Genomic DNA, 14563 nt, shown 5'->3' with positions numbered 1-14563 from the left:
AGCTCCCATACTGTGAAAGTCAGACACTGGCCTAAGGTCTCCTGTTAATTGTATGTAAAGTATTTAAGGTGATAAATTACATTTTCAGAGTCATCTCTGCAAGGCATTGCTGTCCAGCTGAGACACAATGCAATCCACAAGTGTAATTTAAAATTTTTGGGTAGCCACATTAAGAAAAAAAGAAACAGATTAAATTAATTTTAATATTTATGGAATCCAATATATCCAAAGCAGTATCATCATTTTAACACGTAATCAATATTAAAAAAAATGAAGCATGGATTTCACATTTACATCTCGATTTGGACTAACTATATTTCAAGTACCCAGTAGCTCTGTGGGGCTAGTGGCTACCATATTGGAGAATGGAGCTATAAGATTATCCAAAGGAAATAAAAAAAATCTGGCTTGAGCTTCTTTCTCATCAAGAAAACCGTTGTGTTTTACTGTCTCAAATTTCAAAACAGTGATCTTATTTTCACCAGTAGTAGTATTTTGCTTGCTCACACCGAACTTAAAAGAGCATGCACATATTATAGCTTTTCAGTAAAGGCTTTCTTAAAAATATGAATTTTTTACATACTCTTTCGTATAAAAACAAACACAACCCCCAAGGACCAAATCAAAACAAAGAAATATAAAATCCAGCCTTCTTGGATCAACAACACTGGCCCTCTCCAAATTGTCAACACTGCTAGGATGTGTCACAGAAGGGACCCCTTAGTCCAGCCTGCTCTTCTGATTTCATGTCCAGGCAGAATTCTATCGGATGGAATTTAAGGGAGGAACCCAAACACGAGCACTCTCATTTGGAATCTAGAGACTGATGATTTCTGTCTTTGATCCTCTTCCCACCTGTGCCCCCACCTCGCCCAGTGTGCCAATTGTGTGATGATTCTTAGTTATTAACTTTTTTGGAACCCTAAGTCTTTTCAACAGTGAAGAGGAGAATATCTGTTTTACTACACTGTGAGTACACTGAGGTACACTGACAGCACAGACCACAGAGGCCTTGTACGTGTCTGGCACGTGGCAGACCAGAGGGGCCTGGGCCAATCTCAGTTTGGCTACCTTCTGTGTCGTCTGGGGAAAATTATTTATCCCTGGTAAACCCAAATGTCGTCATCTATCACAGGCTAACTCAGGTGATGAATATAAAACATCTGGGACATAAAAAATATAAATTCCTTTTTGCTGCCTTTGAATAATTTGTCTATTCCTAAGCCCTTTTGAAGATAGGGACTTGCGGTAGATTACTCATAGCTCACTGTAACCTCAAACTCCTGGGCTCCAGCAATGCTCTTGTCTCATCCTCTTGTGTAGCTGGTATTACAGGTATGTGCCACCATGCCCAGCTAATTTTTTCTATTTTTAGTAGAGATGGGGGGTCTTGCTCTTGCTCAGGTTGGTCTCGAACTCTTGACCTGAAGTGATCCTCCTGCCACGGCTTCCCAGAATGCTACTAATACATGCATGAGCCACTGCGCCCAGCCAAATTCTTTTTACTATTTTCCCACCCACCTATCTTAAAATCCCCTATCTGCGTACTTTCTTTTAATGGGACTGTACCTGTGACTCTCTTTATGGACTGTCTTTGGGCTGCTGAGACCTCTTTGCCCGGCACTAGCAGAAAGCTGAAAGTGACTAAGGAAGATGAAAGCCGAGTTCTCTTCCTTTAGTCTGGGCAACCTCTGTGGTATGATTTCCACTCTAGAGCTCCCCTGCAGGATCAGGCTGAGGCTATAACTGCACCTGACATCAAACTGGTTTGTCTTTTCCTCTCCCCTGACCTGTTTCTCCCACTTTCTCGCTGGTTTCTTCTGAAAGCTCACACTGTCTAAATCACCAGCACACAAATCCTTGCCTCAGCGCCTGCTGGACAGTCTAATCCAAGGCAAGGCTTCACATGTTTTTCACATTTGTATCCCCATACCACCCAACACTGCAGGTGTTCAACATCTTTTTTGCAGGGGCTAGAGGGGGTGGGATTCAAACTGGTATTTATGGTGAGCTGCTATGAGGAAGACCATGAAGGGAGCTGACATGACGAGCACAAGGGCTTTACCTAGAGTCGCCAGCTGTTTGAAGTGGAGGCAAGCAGTAGGCTGGCCCAGGAGATCCAGCCGATGGTACAGCAGCTTGCTGCTGGGAACAGTGTTGAGGTTCTTCAGTTGTTTGACAGGTATTTCCGGTTGTATCACCACAATACACAGAATAAAGGAAGTGTCCTGTACCTATAAAAATCAATAGAGAATTCTAACACAGAAAATGAAGGTTCCACGGGGACAGGGACTTTGCATGGGGACAGGGACTTTGCATGGGGACAGGGACTTTGCATACATTATTCCCTGCTGCATTTCTGTCTTCTACCCTTACATGCAAGACGTTTGTCAAATACATGATGAATGAATGAATGAAGACACGAAGATAGGGTAATAGAAGGTATCTAATTTTGTATTTTCTGTTTTTTCTTTCTGTTGAGGGAACTTTATGTAACAGAAAATCATGGAGCTAATGAAAGGCTAAGAAAGGAGTCCCTCTGAAACTGTGACCGTAGCTCTTTTTTGCTAATGTGGGTTAATGGACACAAGCTAGAGTAGGGCATAATAATACAACAATTATTTCTATTTGGGTTTGAAATGCACTTAAAAATACCAAAGTTCTTTTGCAAAAAGTGTTCTGAGAATTGACTATTTTTCAAGCCAATTGTGAATCCCTACTACTAAAAAAAAAAAAAAAACGAAAACAAAACAAAACTGAGGAGTAGTCAATACTACAGAATCCAGTTTATTCCATTCTATTCCCAACACTTTCTCTTTTCTAGGTTGGAGATGATCAACATCACTACTTAAACTCATGAAAAGCACAAATCCTATGGCACCCTTGTAGAGCCTGCCTGACTTGTCATTTCAGACCAAGGTAGGTAAGTGTGCTGTAGCTCAAGTCTAATTTATAAGCTCATATGTAGAATCAGTAGTACTTTCAGACTCATTTTGTACCTAGGAATGGATACTTGGACAAAATTTAGTGGAGAAAATGTCTGCCAAAGAATTAAAAGCCAATCTACTTAGTTCTAGCTCCTTGATCAAGACTTAAAAATACAAAAATGCAAAACTTCTCTATTGTCAGTGTGTTACATTAGAATATGGACAGAACCTATTTAAAGATGGTTTGTAAATAGATGAAGAAGGTGATGACCAGCTAATAAGGCAGAAGTAAAGGACAGTGCCTTATAAAGTAGCTCAACTGATTTACTTAGTAATGAGGGAGAACTTCTTAATTAGGCAGGTTAGAGTTAAGTGAAATTTATGGTCTGTGAGGATGGCTGAAGAATCTTTAAACACAGAAGCAATTTGTATCTTCCTGGAATTGCTGTCAAGTACTGCTGCCAAAGATATTCAATTAGATGAGCAAATTTAATCCTCTTCCTCCATTCCCCAAATTAGAAAGTGACAAGGTGTTCTGAAGTGGCATTTACTATTTTCTCTCTTCTCAATCTCACGTCATCACCCTTTAAGTTTTTTTCCTATGTTGCATATCCTAAGGAAGAAAAAGCAAAACTCTACCAGAATGGCCAGAATATAATTTTATAATTGGGTCTCTGTGTAAGAGAAAGATAAAAATTTACCCCAAGCTTCTAAAAGTAGCACTTCGTAAATGTCCTTAGGAAAACAGATTTCAATATAGGTCTTTCTATTATGTTCTTAGCTGAAAAAAATCATCTCTGCTTTAAAAGAAACTATGATATTCCTAGAAGGGCTCTCCATGACTGGGGAGTGGTTTTTTTCGTTCATTGCACATGAGATTCCTGTTTTAGTGTGAACCAGGACTGTGTCACATGGGAACAACATTTGAATACCTTCTAACAGGTATTGAATTCCTTCTGTCATAACAAACAGCCTCCTAAAATGCTCAAAAAAGGACTTAGATTACACAGTGAGAAAGTAATTTCTTAATGCTGCCAACATCTCTCTCAAGTTATAGTTAAATTAATTCAGTGAAATAATCCATCAGTGTCTGCTATGTCTATGGATGCTAAGCAGTTTAACCAGTTACCCTCAGCATAAGCTAACTCTATTTGAATTACATTATTAATAGAAGAATCCATTTTATTCGTTAGGATAAGATGTGTATCTACTCTCTTTGCCACCAAAGTAAAGAGACCTTAAAAATATTTGCCCTTATTACTGGGTAACCAGGTAAACCATTTTTTTAAAAAAAATCTTTCCATCTCATTACTTCCTTAATTTTTCATTTACAGTGATCTGCTCAACAACTGTAGAACTCTGAGAAAGCTAATGTTTCAACCTGAAGCGAGTACATGATTATATCTAATTAGTCTAAGGAGAGTGGCCAGAATTTACTAGTATCACTGAAAAAGACTAAGAAGTAATACTTCTGTGCAAAATGTTAAAATTGGGGCTATTTACTGTACAAAGAAGGTCACTCAAGTGCCTACATTTCCTTCTTTCTCTTTTAATGCCAACAATTATTAACGTAGATATTTTTCCAGGATGTAATTGAATTGCTTTCAATCAGGATATGCTAGAGGTAAACAATCTCCCATTTCAAATACAAAAGTCTATTTTCCAATTAAGTATTTTGGTGGCTGGCCCACCCTTTCTGATATAAAAATTAAGCAATTTTTCTTTAAAATTATATAAAGATAAGGGTAGATGGTGCCATCATTCTCAAAAAAAATTCTGAAAATGAGGCAGCTGACTATAAGAATTTCAAAATAGACTTTGACCTTCCTCAAATCTGTATTGCCAAACAAACACTAAAATAGAATTAGGCTTGTAAACATAAGTTTCTGAAAGTTTCATTTATTATTTCATTTTCATTTTAGTAACTGCTATTGCCATCATGACACCTTATAAACCAAACAACAAGGCCGGAGGAGACTAAAGGCATGTTGGCTACTCCCATCATTCCTAACCCAGACATAGATCCTGTACTGAGCTGTTGCTTAATTGTCTGCATCCACCACTGGGTTGGTGGATGTTCTGTGAGGGCAGAGAGAGTATCAATCTTCATCCTTATTGTACATGTTCAATAAGTAGTTCATAAAGGGATGAATAAATGGATCCGTTTGAAGTCAACAGGTTAAATTTCAGCTATGTCCATTTAATAAACTGTCAAATATGACTGCATTTTATATTCAGTGATTAAAATTTGATGATAAAAATGAAAGTCTACTATCCTTGTGGTCAGTTTCAGTATTTAGGGCCCTAAAAGACATTGTTATGCTATGTTGGGAAGGAAGAATAGAGGAGAGAAACATGGGTGATGTGGACAGGGAGTGTTAGATTCTGTTTCTTTATGGTTCTGTGAGGCTCAATGTCTGAATGAGAAAGCTGAAATGGGTACCCCAAATTATGGCTAAACTATCAATCTGCTTGTGTTGAATATGAATAATTCAAGTTCTAATCTAAAGGTCTCGACCAAGTGTGGTGGCTCATGCCTATAAACCCAGCACTCTGGGAGGCCGAGGCAGGAGGATTCAAGAATTCAAGATCAGGCCAGGTGTGGTGGCTCACGCCTGTAATCCTAGCACTTTGGGAGGCCGAGGCGGGTGGATCACTCAAGGTCAGGAGTTCGAGACCTGCCTGAGCAAGAGCGAGACCCCCGTCTCTACTAAAAATAGAAAGAAAATAAATGGCCAACTAAAATATATATATAGAAAAAATTAGCCGGGCATGGTGGTGCATGCCTGTAGTCCCAGCTACTCGGGAGGCTGAGGCGGTAGGATCGCTTAAGCCCAGGAGTTTGAGGTTGCTGTGAGCTAGGCTGACGCCACGGCACTCACTCTAGCCTGGGCAACAAAGCGAGACTCTGTCTCAAAAAAAAAAAAAAAAAAAAAAGAATTCAAGATCAGCCTGGGCAACATAGAGAAACCCCATCTCTACAAAATATTATGAATAAAAAATTAGCTGGGCGTGGTGGCATGCACCTCCCAGGTACTTGGGAGGCTCAGGCATAAGGATCATTTGAACCCAGGAGAGTTAGAGGCTGCAGTAAGTTATGATCACAACACTGCACTCCAGCCTGGGTGACAGAGTAAGAATGTGTCTTTAAAAAAAAAAAAAAAAATTAATTTTCTTTCTTGGATAATGTCAGAGGGCATTTATGTTTTCATACCTCCCAACCTCCACAATGTGAGTTGAACTGATGAAAACTAACCAGATATAACCTAAATGTGTATTGATAACAGACTGTTTATAGAAATTTGGTCCATCTATACAACACAATACTATATAGCCATTAAAGACACGCATGCATTTGGGTGCGTGAACATATACACACATCTATATGCTTGTGTGTACATATAAATTTTCTATAAATTGATCCAAGTGACTTACTTCTGGGGAATGGGAAGGCAGGGGCAGGAAGAAGGAAAGGGCACAGTTTACTTTCTACTTTATACCCTTCTATATCGTTTGCTTTATTCATCATGAACAATTATTGGTTTTATAAACAAAAATGGGAAAAGTTATAAAACATCCATGGGATGTCTTCTTTTTCCAATGACCTTAAAAACTGATGAGTCACATTATCAGACTGAAGTCCCCCAGAATTCCCGTGCGAGGAAGAGCACTGTACCCTGTAGCTCTTCCAGCAAAAGCGACTTCCTCGCACTCACCATCTTCCAGGCGTAGCTAACGTTGTAAGCCTCCTTTCCGGTTTCTCTCAGCTTGTTTATGTGCCAAGACAGGGATGAGTTCACAGGGACTGCGATAATCTGGCTGCCCAGAGGGAGGCTGCGTTGGCAAACAGAATTAAATACTTCAGGCGAAAGATAAAATTAAGCACTTAATTAAAGGCATGGAAGAAGCTGTGAGTCAATGACCACCTCCTGATTTTGAATAGCAATGAAGCTCATCAGTTTTGAAAGAGATCATGTGAGATTTTCAATTTCGTAAAAGCATTATGTCAGCTCTGCATTAAAAACATTCCTTCCTTTCTATCCCTGCTCCCCAATTCTAATTCTTTCCAGAGACTAACTTGTCTCAGATCACTCAGTCATTAATTTTCAACCAATGAGCATCAAGACACATTTCTCTATAGGTTACCGTCTGCCAAAATAATGTATCATGGTTGGAAGAAATCCAATCTGTTTTTATTTTAAGAGAAAACGTCGTATAAGATTGTGCTGTCAACTTGGAATGGACACTACTTTGCCAAGCTATTTTTTGGCAGATACACTAGAGCTGGTCCTCAACTTAACCTTTTATTTTGCCAACATTTTTCCATTTGGTATCATTGAAGTATTTTTTTAAAAAATGAGATAGCATATATCTGATTTTACCATGAAAGTCAATGTAAACATAGAGTTTGATTTCCAAGACATTATCCTCACTCACATAATAGTTCTGAGAGAGCTTATCTGTTACACAAAGTAAGCAAAATCTTGGCTACTATTCTCATGGAAAAATTACTGAGTATACTTTTGATAACATTAAAATAATTTATGCATTTGCTTTTAAACTCTATAGTAAATACTCATATTTCACCTTAATGGGTCCCATTCTCAGAGAAAAAAATAGTACGACCCTCACCTTTTCCTTACCTTAGGATATTTTGCCGAACCAACTCAAATTTTGGAATATTTTCATAATGTATGATGTCAGTATGAAGGGGGGGTTCTGATAATAAATATGGCCTGGTAAGAGATGGGTGCATAAGTGTATATCCTGAAATGAAAAAAACCAAATGTATGCTATAACAAACCTGTCATAGTTTGGAATTAGGAAGTACTGATGCTAATAAAAGTGCCCATCACCGGTTTGAAATGCAGGATCTCTGGGCTAGCTGCCCAGTACTCAGCTTCTCAGGACGTAACTCACCAGTTCAATAAAAACTGAACCCGTTTTATGAGTGCTTGCATAAAACTCTTGAAGTATAGAATGATGTCTTAAATTATCAAACATCTGTCTGATCAAGAATATTTTGGAGGTATTAGTGGTTGTTTATGTTTTATTAATATAAAATGTTCCAATACCACATATACCTTAATGCCAGTAAATCTAAAGCTGACAATATATGCAAAAAATGATCTAAAGAATGACTTTCTGTGTGTTATTCAATTCTCAAGCCTAATTTCCTGATGTTACAGATAACTGTTCCCTACCCCTTAACACAATACAGAAACAAATACGTAATTTGGTGCTCTGCTCTGTCATCCTTATGGTTATTTGCTACAGATGAATAGTCCTAGCCACATTGCTTTTCTTTAAATATTATCATTTTCCTACTTTGTTAGTATCAGAATATCTATATATTATTTTCTTTAGGTGTCTAAAAAATCCCATTCTATGAGTAACTTTTAGCAGATTACCTTTGTCATCTATGAGAAAAGTGTAGGAAGCCAAGGAGTCTTGGTAATAGGTCACATCTTCAAGAATGTAGGCCAGATTCACGTCCACGCCTACAATTCCCAGAAGCAGGTTTCCAAAATAACAGGGTTTACTCACAGTCATTATCAAACCTATGGGTTAAAAACAAAAAAATTCAAAGAATAGCAGAGAAGGCACTAGACAAAGATGGGAGCCGGGCTCTAGCTAATCACGAAGGCTTGGTATCAGTGGTCTCGCTTCTGCTGAGAAGAAAATCTTCCTGTGCGATGCAGTTATCAAGCACTGCCTCTGCAGACAGCCTAACAAGTGAGTTAGAGTGGGAGGGAAAGAGGGTCCTTTGGTGGTTCAGATATTGCAGTTAACTTAAATGGAGGCAATGTGTATGTTTTCCACTTCTTTTTCACCTAAAAAAAAAAACAACAAACCTGTGACATTCCAGATCAGTGCAAAACATCAGCAGCCTTAAATATATCATTCTGTTTCCTGAAGTAGACAGATTTGCTGAAATCGGAAGACAAATGGACAAGGAGTCTAACAATCTGAGTTCTGTTCTAGCTAGCTGTGGCCCTTTTGTTTTGTACACGTGACACTGGACATAATTTCTCTGAGCCTTGGTTCACACATCTCTTTAAAGGACACAGTGGTAACCATTTTACTAATATCTAGGGAGTGTCAGACTGTGAGACAGTGTGGATAAAGGAATGTCTAAAAGGTATTATTGCTATATCTACGAGACAATTATATACAGGAAGCCAAAGAAATTGGCATCCTTTCAAAAAATGGGAAGACAAGGGGAAGAAATTTAGAAAGCTACAGTATCTGACCACAGAGAATTTCAAAGAGCTGAAGGAGAAATTAAATTTCCAAAAGAATATATTTCAAGTCACTTTGGCTAGGAGTTTCCAAACTTTTATGTAAAGGGTTGGACAGCAAATATTTTAGGCTTTGTGGGCCATACATTCTCTCATGCATATTGTTTTGTTTCGGTTTTTTTTTTCCCCCTAAATAAATATTTCAAAATATAAAGACCATAATTGGCTCACAGGCCATAAAATACGTAGTAGGATATTTAGGGAAAGGACAAAGCGCAGGAGGAAAATGTCCAGAAGGAGAGAGCGAGAATGGTGGGTCAACACACAGCCCTGAGCATCAGGCCACTTGGCTTCTCCTCCTGGCTTCTCCGTGTGCCGGCCGAGCTGGGCCACCTCTCTGAACGAGTCTCTTCATGCATCACATGGGCAGTTGAGACACAGTGATCTCCATGATCCCTAACAATTTTATAATCCTATGACTCTAAATGAAACTCCAACAATGAGGATGAATCGTTTCTCTTCATCTTGACCTCCTATTTTCCTGTGCTTGGTGGCACATTCATGCCTTAGCAGCCTGTCGGAAAGCCATTATCTAGGAATACCCAAGAAAAGAATTTGAGAATGGGCTTCCACACAAGAGAATCATGCATGGTGTCCACTTGAATTACTGTCCAGTTGCTGTGGTTGCAAAGGCTAACTAAATACATCGCCTGATAGGAAGAATTGGACACACTACTGAAAAAGCTTGTGAAAAGTCATACAATAGATGTCTAGCATAGTTTCACAAGCATTATCTAAGCAGCTCACATTTAGAAGAATGCTATCTATCCACTTGTTCAAAAACATTTTAAAATAACAGGTATTTAAGAAGGTTTAAAAATGCATTTTGGAGAAGGTTTTTGTTCAGGTCTTCTTAGATGAATGGGTCACAGGAGTAGGCTGGGAGGACCAGTAGAGACAGAGGTCACAATCTGCACGCCATGATCGCCTGAGCTTGAGTCTTAGATTAAAGCCATTTTCATAGATCAGTAAAGTACAACAGAAATACTATGTGACTGAGCTGCACGCACATTTCAAATTTCTATTCTCCTCCGGATGTGTTAGGAACAAAGTCTTAAAAAAAGAAACACAATCTTACTTTTCAATTATCAACTTGGAGAGAAGATTCTTGATCTCATTATAGCAAATAAAGTATGCTAAGCTCTTGCAACACTGACAAAATCCTCAAACACTCTCTCTACTTTAACCTAAAGTATATAGATTCGCTTTTCAAAAAGAAATATGTTCAGTAACTGATATTTTAATTTGTGTAGATTTTGAATTAGAGCTCCATAAAGATGAGTTTCCCTAGGCTCGAGCCTCATGTCACAGGGTCAGAGGACCTGTCACCTAATAATTCTAGGGACTGAAAACACAAAGATGAAAAGACACACTCTTATCAGGGGATTTAATAAATCTGTAAACCAATCACTGAAACCCACTGCACAGGATTAAAAAAACAGACCTTGATGACTAAAATTGGAATGAAAAAAATAAAAAATAAAAAAATAAAATTTGCCAACATGTGAGCAAAGTGATTTGGTCTAAGGCATTTGGAGTAGCTCTCTGGGTTGTAGAGGTCAATTTTAGGAAGGGTCCTACCCTATACCTGATACTACCATTGGTAATATAATTTGGCTACAGAACTCTCAGAATTTGTACCGGAATGGGCTTCTACATTTGTCTTTGTTCCTTTCACAGAGTAGTAACAGGATTTATTGATTTGTCTCTTATCAGACTTAAAAGCTTATTGAGGGCAGGATGTGTGCCTTAGCAACCACTCCCTGGCACAATGCCTGGCTGGGACTCAATAACGTTGGGTACATGCATTAAAGGTAATTTGCATTGAAGATTCAATATTTTCACTATAAAGGAAAGGTAGGAGTTTCTATTCTATACCTATCGGTGGGCCCTGCCAGAAATAGGAAGGATACAAAAATTAAGGTGTAACAGCAGCTGGCATATTTCTTCCTTATAGAATGTTTGCCTAGTTTCTAGAAAATACATTCTTTATAGGCTTGTTACTTTCTACACGAGTGTTTTCTCTGAATATCTATATTTGTGAGAGCGCCTAGTTAACTGAACATAAAAACAGGATCTCAAATGATAATGGTGTCTGTCTGGCTAAGTAATTAGCTGCCTCTTCAATCTTCTGTCAAGGAAGGCGAGAAAGAAGGATGTGGAGAAAAGGATGAGTAAGAATGTCGTGGAGGAAAAGAAAAAGATTGCACTTTTACAGAGAACATACTGTTGGCCAGGCACTGTTCTAGATGGTTTAACATACATTATTGCATTTAATATCACAATTGCCATGAGGGAAATATTATATTTTCTATTTTATAGGTCAGAAAACAGAATCATGTGAAGGTTAAGCATTTACCCAACATCATATTATGGGTAAGTTAGGCATCATGATAATAATGATGATAACAACAAAGGTCAAATAATTAAAGACATAAAATGAGAGCAGTAATTAGAATTGAGTGGAATGCCAGTTAATGATAAATCTTATGTATCATTATCTAATTAATCATAATAATCTAAAAGATTTATTACCCCATTAACAGGTGACCAAATGGAGAACTGACACGATTAAATAACTTACCAAGGACAACAGCTTAAGTGGAAGAGTGGCATTTGAAAGCCCACCTGATGCCACGCTTACGTTTGTTTGACTATGTCATAATACCTTGTCTTTGAGGCTGAATCCGAAGTATTTCTGAGCTTTATTTACCACTTGTGATACAAAGCTACCCCTTAGGCCCAATTCATTAACTTTTGAATATTGGCAAATCCTCACAAAACCTCCCCAGAAGATCCATCCATTGTATCTACCGAGGCTACGGTATTAAGGAAGAAATAGGGCTGGGGATTTCTGCTCTAGAATACAGTGCTGTGAGACAGCTGGCGGGGGGTTACGCAATCCTAGGATCCCGAAAAAGGGGTGCCTATTTCTATCTGCCCAGTTCTTTTTCTCTCCCTTTAATAGGAAGTTTTTCCCCAACTCACCATCTCCCATCTCATCAGAGAAGGGGAGGCTAAAGACAGCTTCGTCAATCATCCGGTTGGGAAGGTTTGTGTAGAACCTGCCGACTGTGGTCTCCAGGTTACTCAGCTGGTTCAGCACCATCATGCTGCCCTTAATCACAGGCAAGGCCGTCCGGTCCGGCACACCGTACTTCCCAGAGTTCTGCTCAGCCAGATCCCTCAGAAAAGCCAGCTCCTTCAAACCAGTCACCCCATCTAAAATTGAAAGCCAAGAGAAGGCCACGGAAAGCAAAATGGTTTATATCCATACAATACCTTGCCATTCAGGTCTAACATGCACAGGGATGAGGTCTTGCAATGCCAAAGGTGTCTTTGCAGAGACAACGTGGACTCGGGACACAAATACCAGTTCCTGCTCACGACATGAAGCCTGAGGCACAGTCTTCTCTTAAATAGGCAAGAGGGGAAAGGGATTCTTCAAAAGGCAATGATGAAAAACACATGAGTAAATAAAGGAGTCCCATTCAGTAAGAATGTATTGTCCCCCAAAAGTTTAATTATAAAATTTAAATTCTTTCTCCGCATTTAATATTTGAAAGCAAAAGTAACGATTAACAAGTCTGCATTTAATTTAAAGCAGTAGATGACACTGTAAGAGTTTTAAAGGATGGAGGTTTACCATTCTATTCCTTACCTCTTCGCCTGTAAAAGGACTTGCCAAAATCTCATGCAACTAAATGAAAGAATTATGAATTGCATGTAGTGATGCCTCCAAACCCTGTTTCTTTAAGCTCATTTTAATTACAAATATTTTCATGCTTGATATGGTTAGGATAATGCTGAATTTGATTTATCTGATGTATATTTTTTTACATTTAGAGGGTTTTGGAAACTTTGTACAAGATTTAGGTATGCTGGGACATATTGGTCTACAACATCTGTAATCTATAGCACAAAAATAAATTTAATAAACCATTTTTTTTTTAGTTTGCTATTGTTGGAACACAATCAAAAGGGTTAGAAACCGATCACATATGGGCAAACGATTTCAGTCTCTACTGAGATTCTATCATTGCATTTTAAAAAGGTTTTGCTTCATGTTCTGTTCAGTCATTAAAAAGAATCTGAAACTGTCATGGTCCACCTCTCACGTACCTTTATCATTTCTACATGGGGAGTGTACATATTTCCAGCATCACAAGTCCATCTCTAAAGTCACGGGAGAATCTAATGGATATAATTTTTTCCTTAAAATATATTTAAATAAACTTGAATTTTACTCCACTCATGCAATGCTAAAAGCAAGGGAGGAAAAAAAACTACCTGGGCCAAATTAAGTCAGAATTGGATTATTGTTCCCTTTGCTTGGCACAGAGCTGTGAAACGATGGTGAGGGGTATGTTCCAGAGTAAAAGACAACGCCACAGACGTGATTGTTTCCTGACCTCATAACCTTGAGAAGTTCAGAGGTGAAACAATAAAAGGAGGCAACTCAGGCAATAAATACATTTCCTTTCTTTGTCATGTATTGATTGGCTGTCTCAAAATATAAAAGAAAAGTGACAAACAAGAATATCCACTAGGCAAAGAAGAGCAAGCAGCGTGGGACGGAAGGTTGTGGAGGATCAGGTATTTTGTGTTACTCCATCATGACATGCTATGCAGGGTGGCAGGTGGGTCAGCAGGGTGGCTGACTGGTAAGTATGCTGGATTGTCTACTGATGGCACGGTCACGCTAGGAACTACGTTTCCCTGAATCCCCTTTCCTGTGTGCTTCCAGGTTAAAGGTGCCAAAAGGGAAGGACTACACTGGGAGATTTGGGAGGCAAAGTAGGAGGTGGTGAGAGACACGGAAGGACTAGCATGTTCTGGTTTGTCTGATCTGCATTCAATTCCCTTTCCCAACTGCTGGCTTGCTCACCAACAGCAACCTCAGGCACGTTCCCGATGCTTCATTGAGAATGCACAGGGACCAGCAGCCACAAAAGGCCAAGACGTCCACAACAGGCTTCCAGAGTGGTCTTCAGTATTCCTACCTTCCAGACTTGGTTACTAAACTTTCTCCAAGTTGTCAACTCCTCTTTTTGGACTTTTACTTTTCGAGTTTCTTTCATAATTGTGTATATTATTTATTTATTTTTTTTGAGACAGAGTCTCACTCTGTTGCCCGGGCTAGAGCGCCATGGCATCAGCCTCGCTCACAGCAACCTCAAATTCCTGGGCTCAAGCGATCCTCCTGCCTCAGCCTCCCGAGTAGCTGGGACTACAGGCATGCGCCACCATGCTCGGTTAATTTTTTCTATACATATTTTTAGTTGTCCATATAATTTCTATTTGTTTTTTTAGTAGAGACAGGGTCTCGCTCTT

The 14563-nt window shown here is 38.9% G+C and overlaps 1 protein-coding gene across 1 annotated transcript in view; it reads right to left on the bottom strand.

Moving 5' to 3' along the window:
- CACHD1 (cache domain containing 1) overlaps positions 1 to 14563 on the bottom strand; it is a 201227-nt gene that overhangs the window by 27882 nt on the left and 158782 nt on the right. The window contains exons 9-13 of the mRNA XM_069478028.1: positions 12218 to 12451; positions 8339 to 8488; positions 7571 to 7694; positions 6644 to 6761; positions 2066 to 2234 (exon numbers count right to left, since the gene is read on the bottom strand). Of these exons, the coding sequence (XP_069334129.1) occupies positions 2066 to 2234; positions 6644 to 6761; positions 7571 to 7694; positions 8339 to 8488; positions 12218 to 12451 (795 nt within the window). The remainder of the gene's footprint in view (positions 1 to 2065; positions 2235 to 6643; positions 6762 to 7570; positions 7695 to 8338; positions 8489 to 12217; positions 12452 to 14563) is intronic.

The sequence above is a fragment of the Eulemur rufifrons genome, chromosome 8 (genome assembly GCF_041146395.1).
Source record: "Eulemur rufifrons isolate Redbay chromosome 8, OSU_ERuf_1, whole genome shotgun sequence".
In the NCBI taxonomy this organism is placed as follows: Eukaryota; Metazoa; Chordata; class Mammalia; order Primates; family Lemuridae; genus Eulemur; species Eulemur rufifrons.
This window is presented reverse-complemented; position numbering and strand designations above follow the sequence as displayed.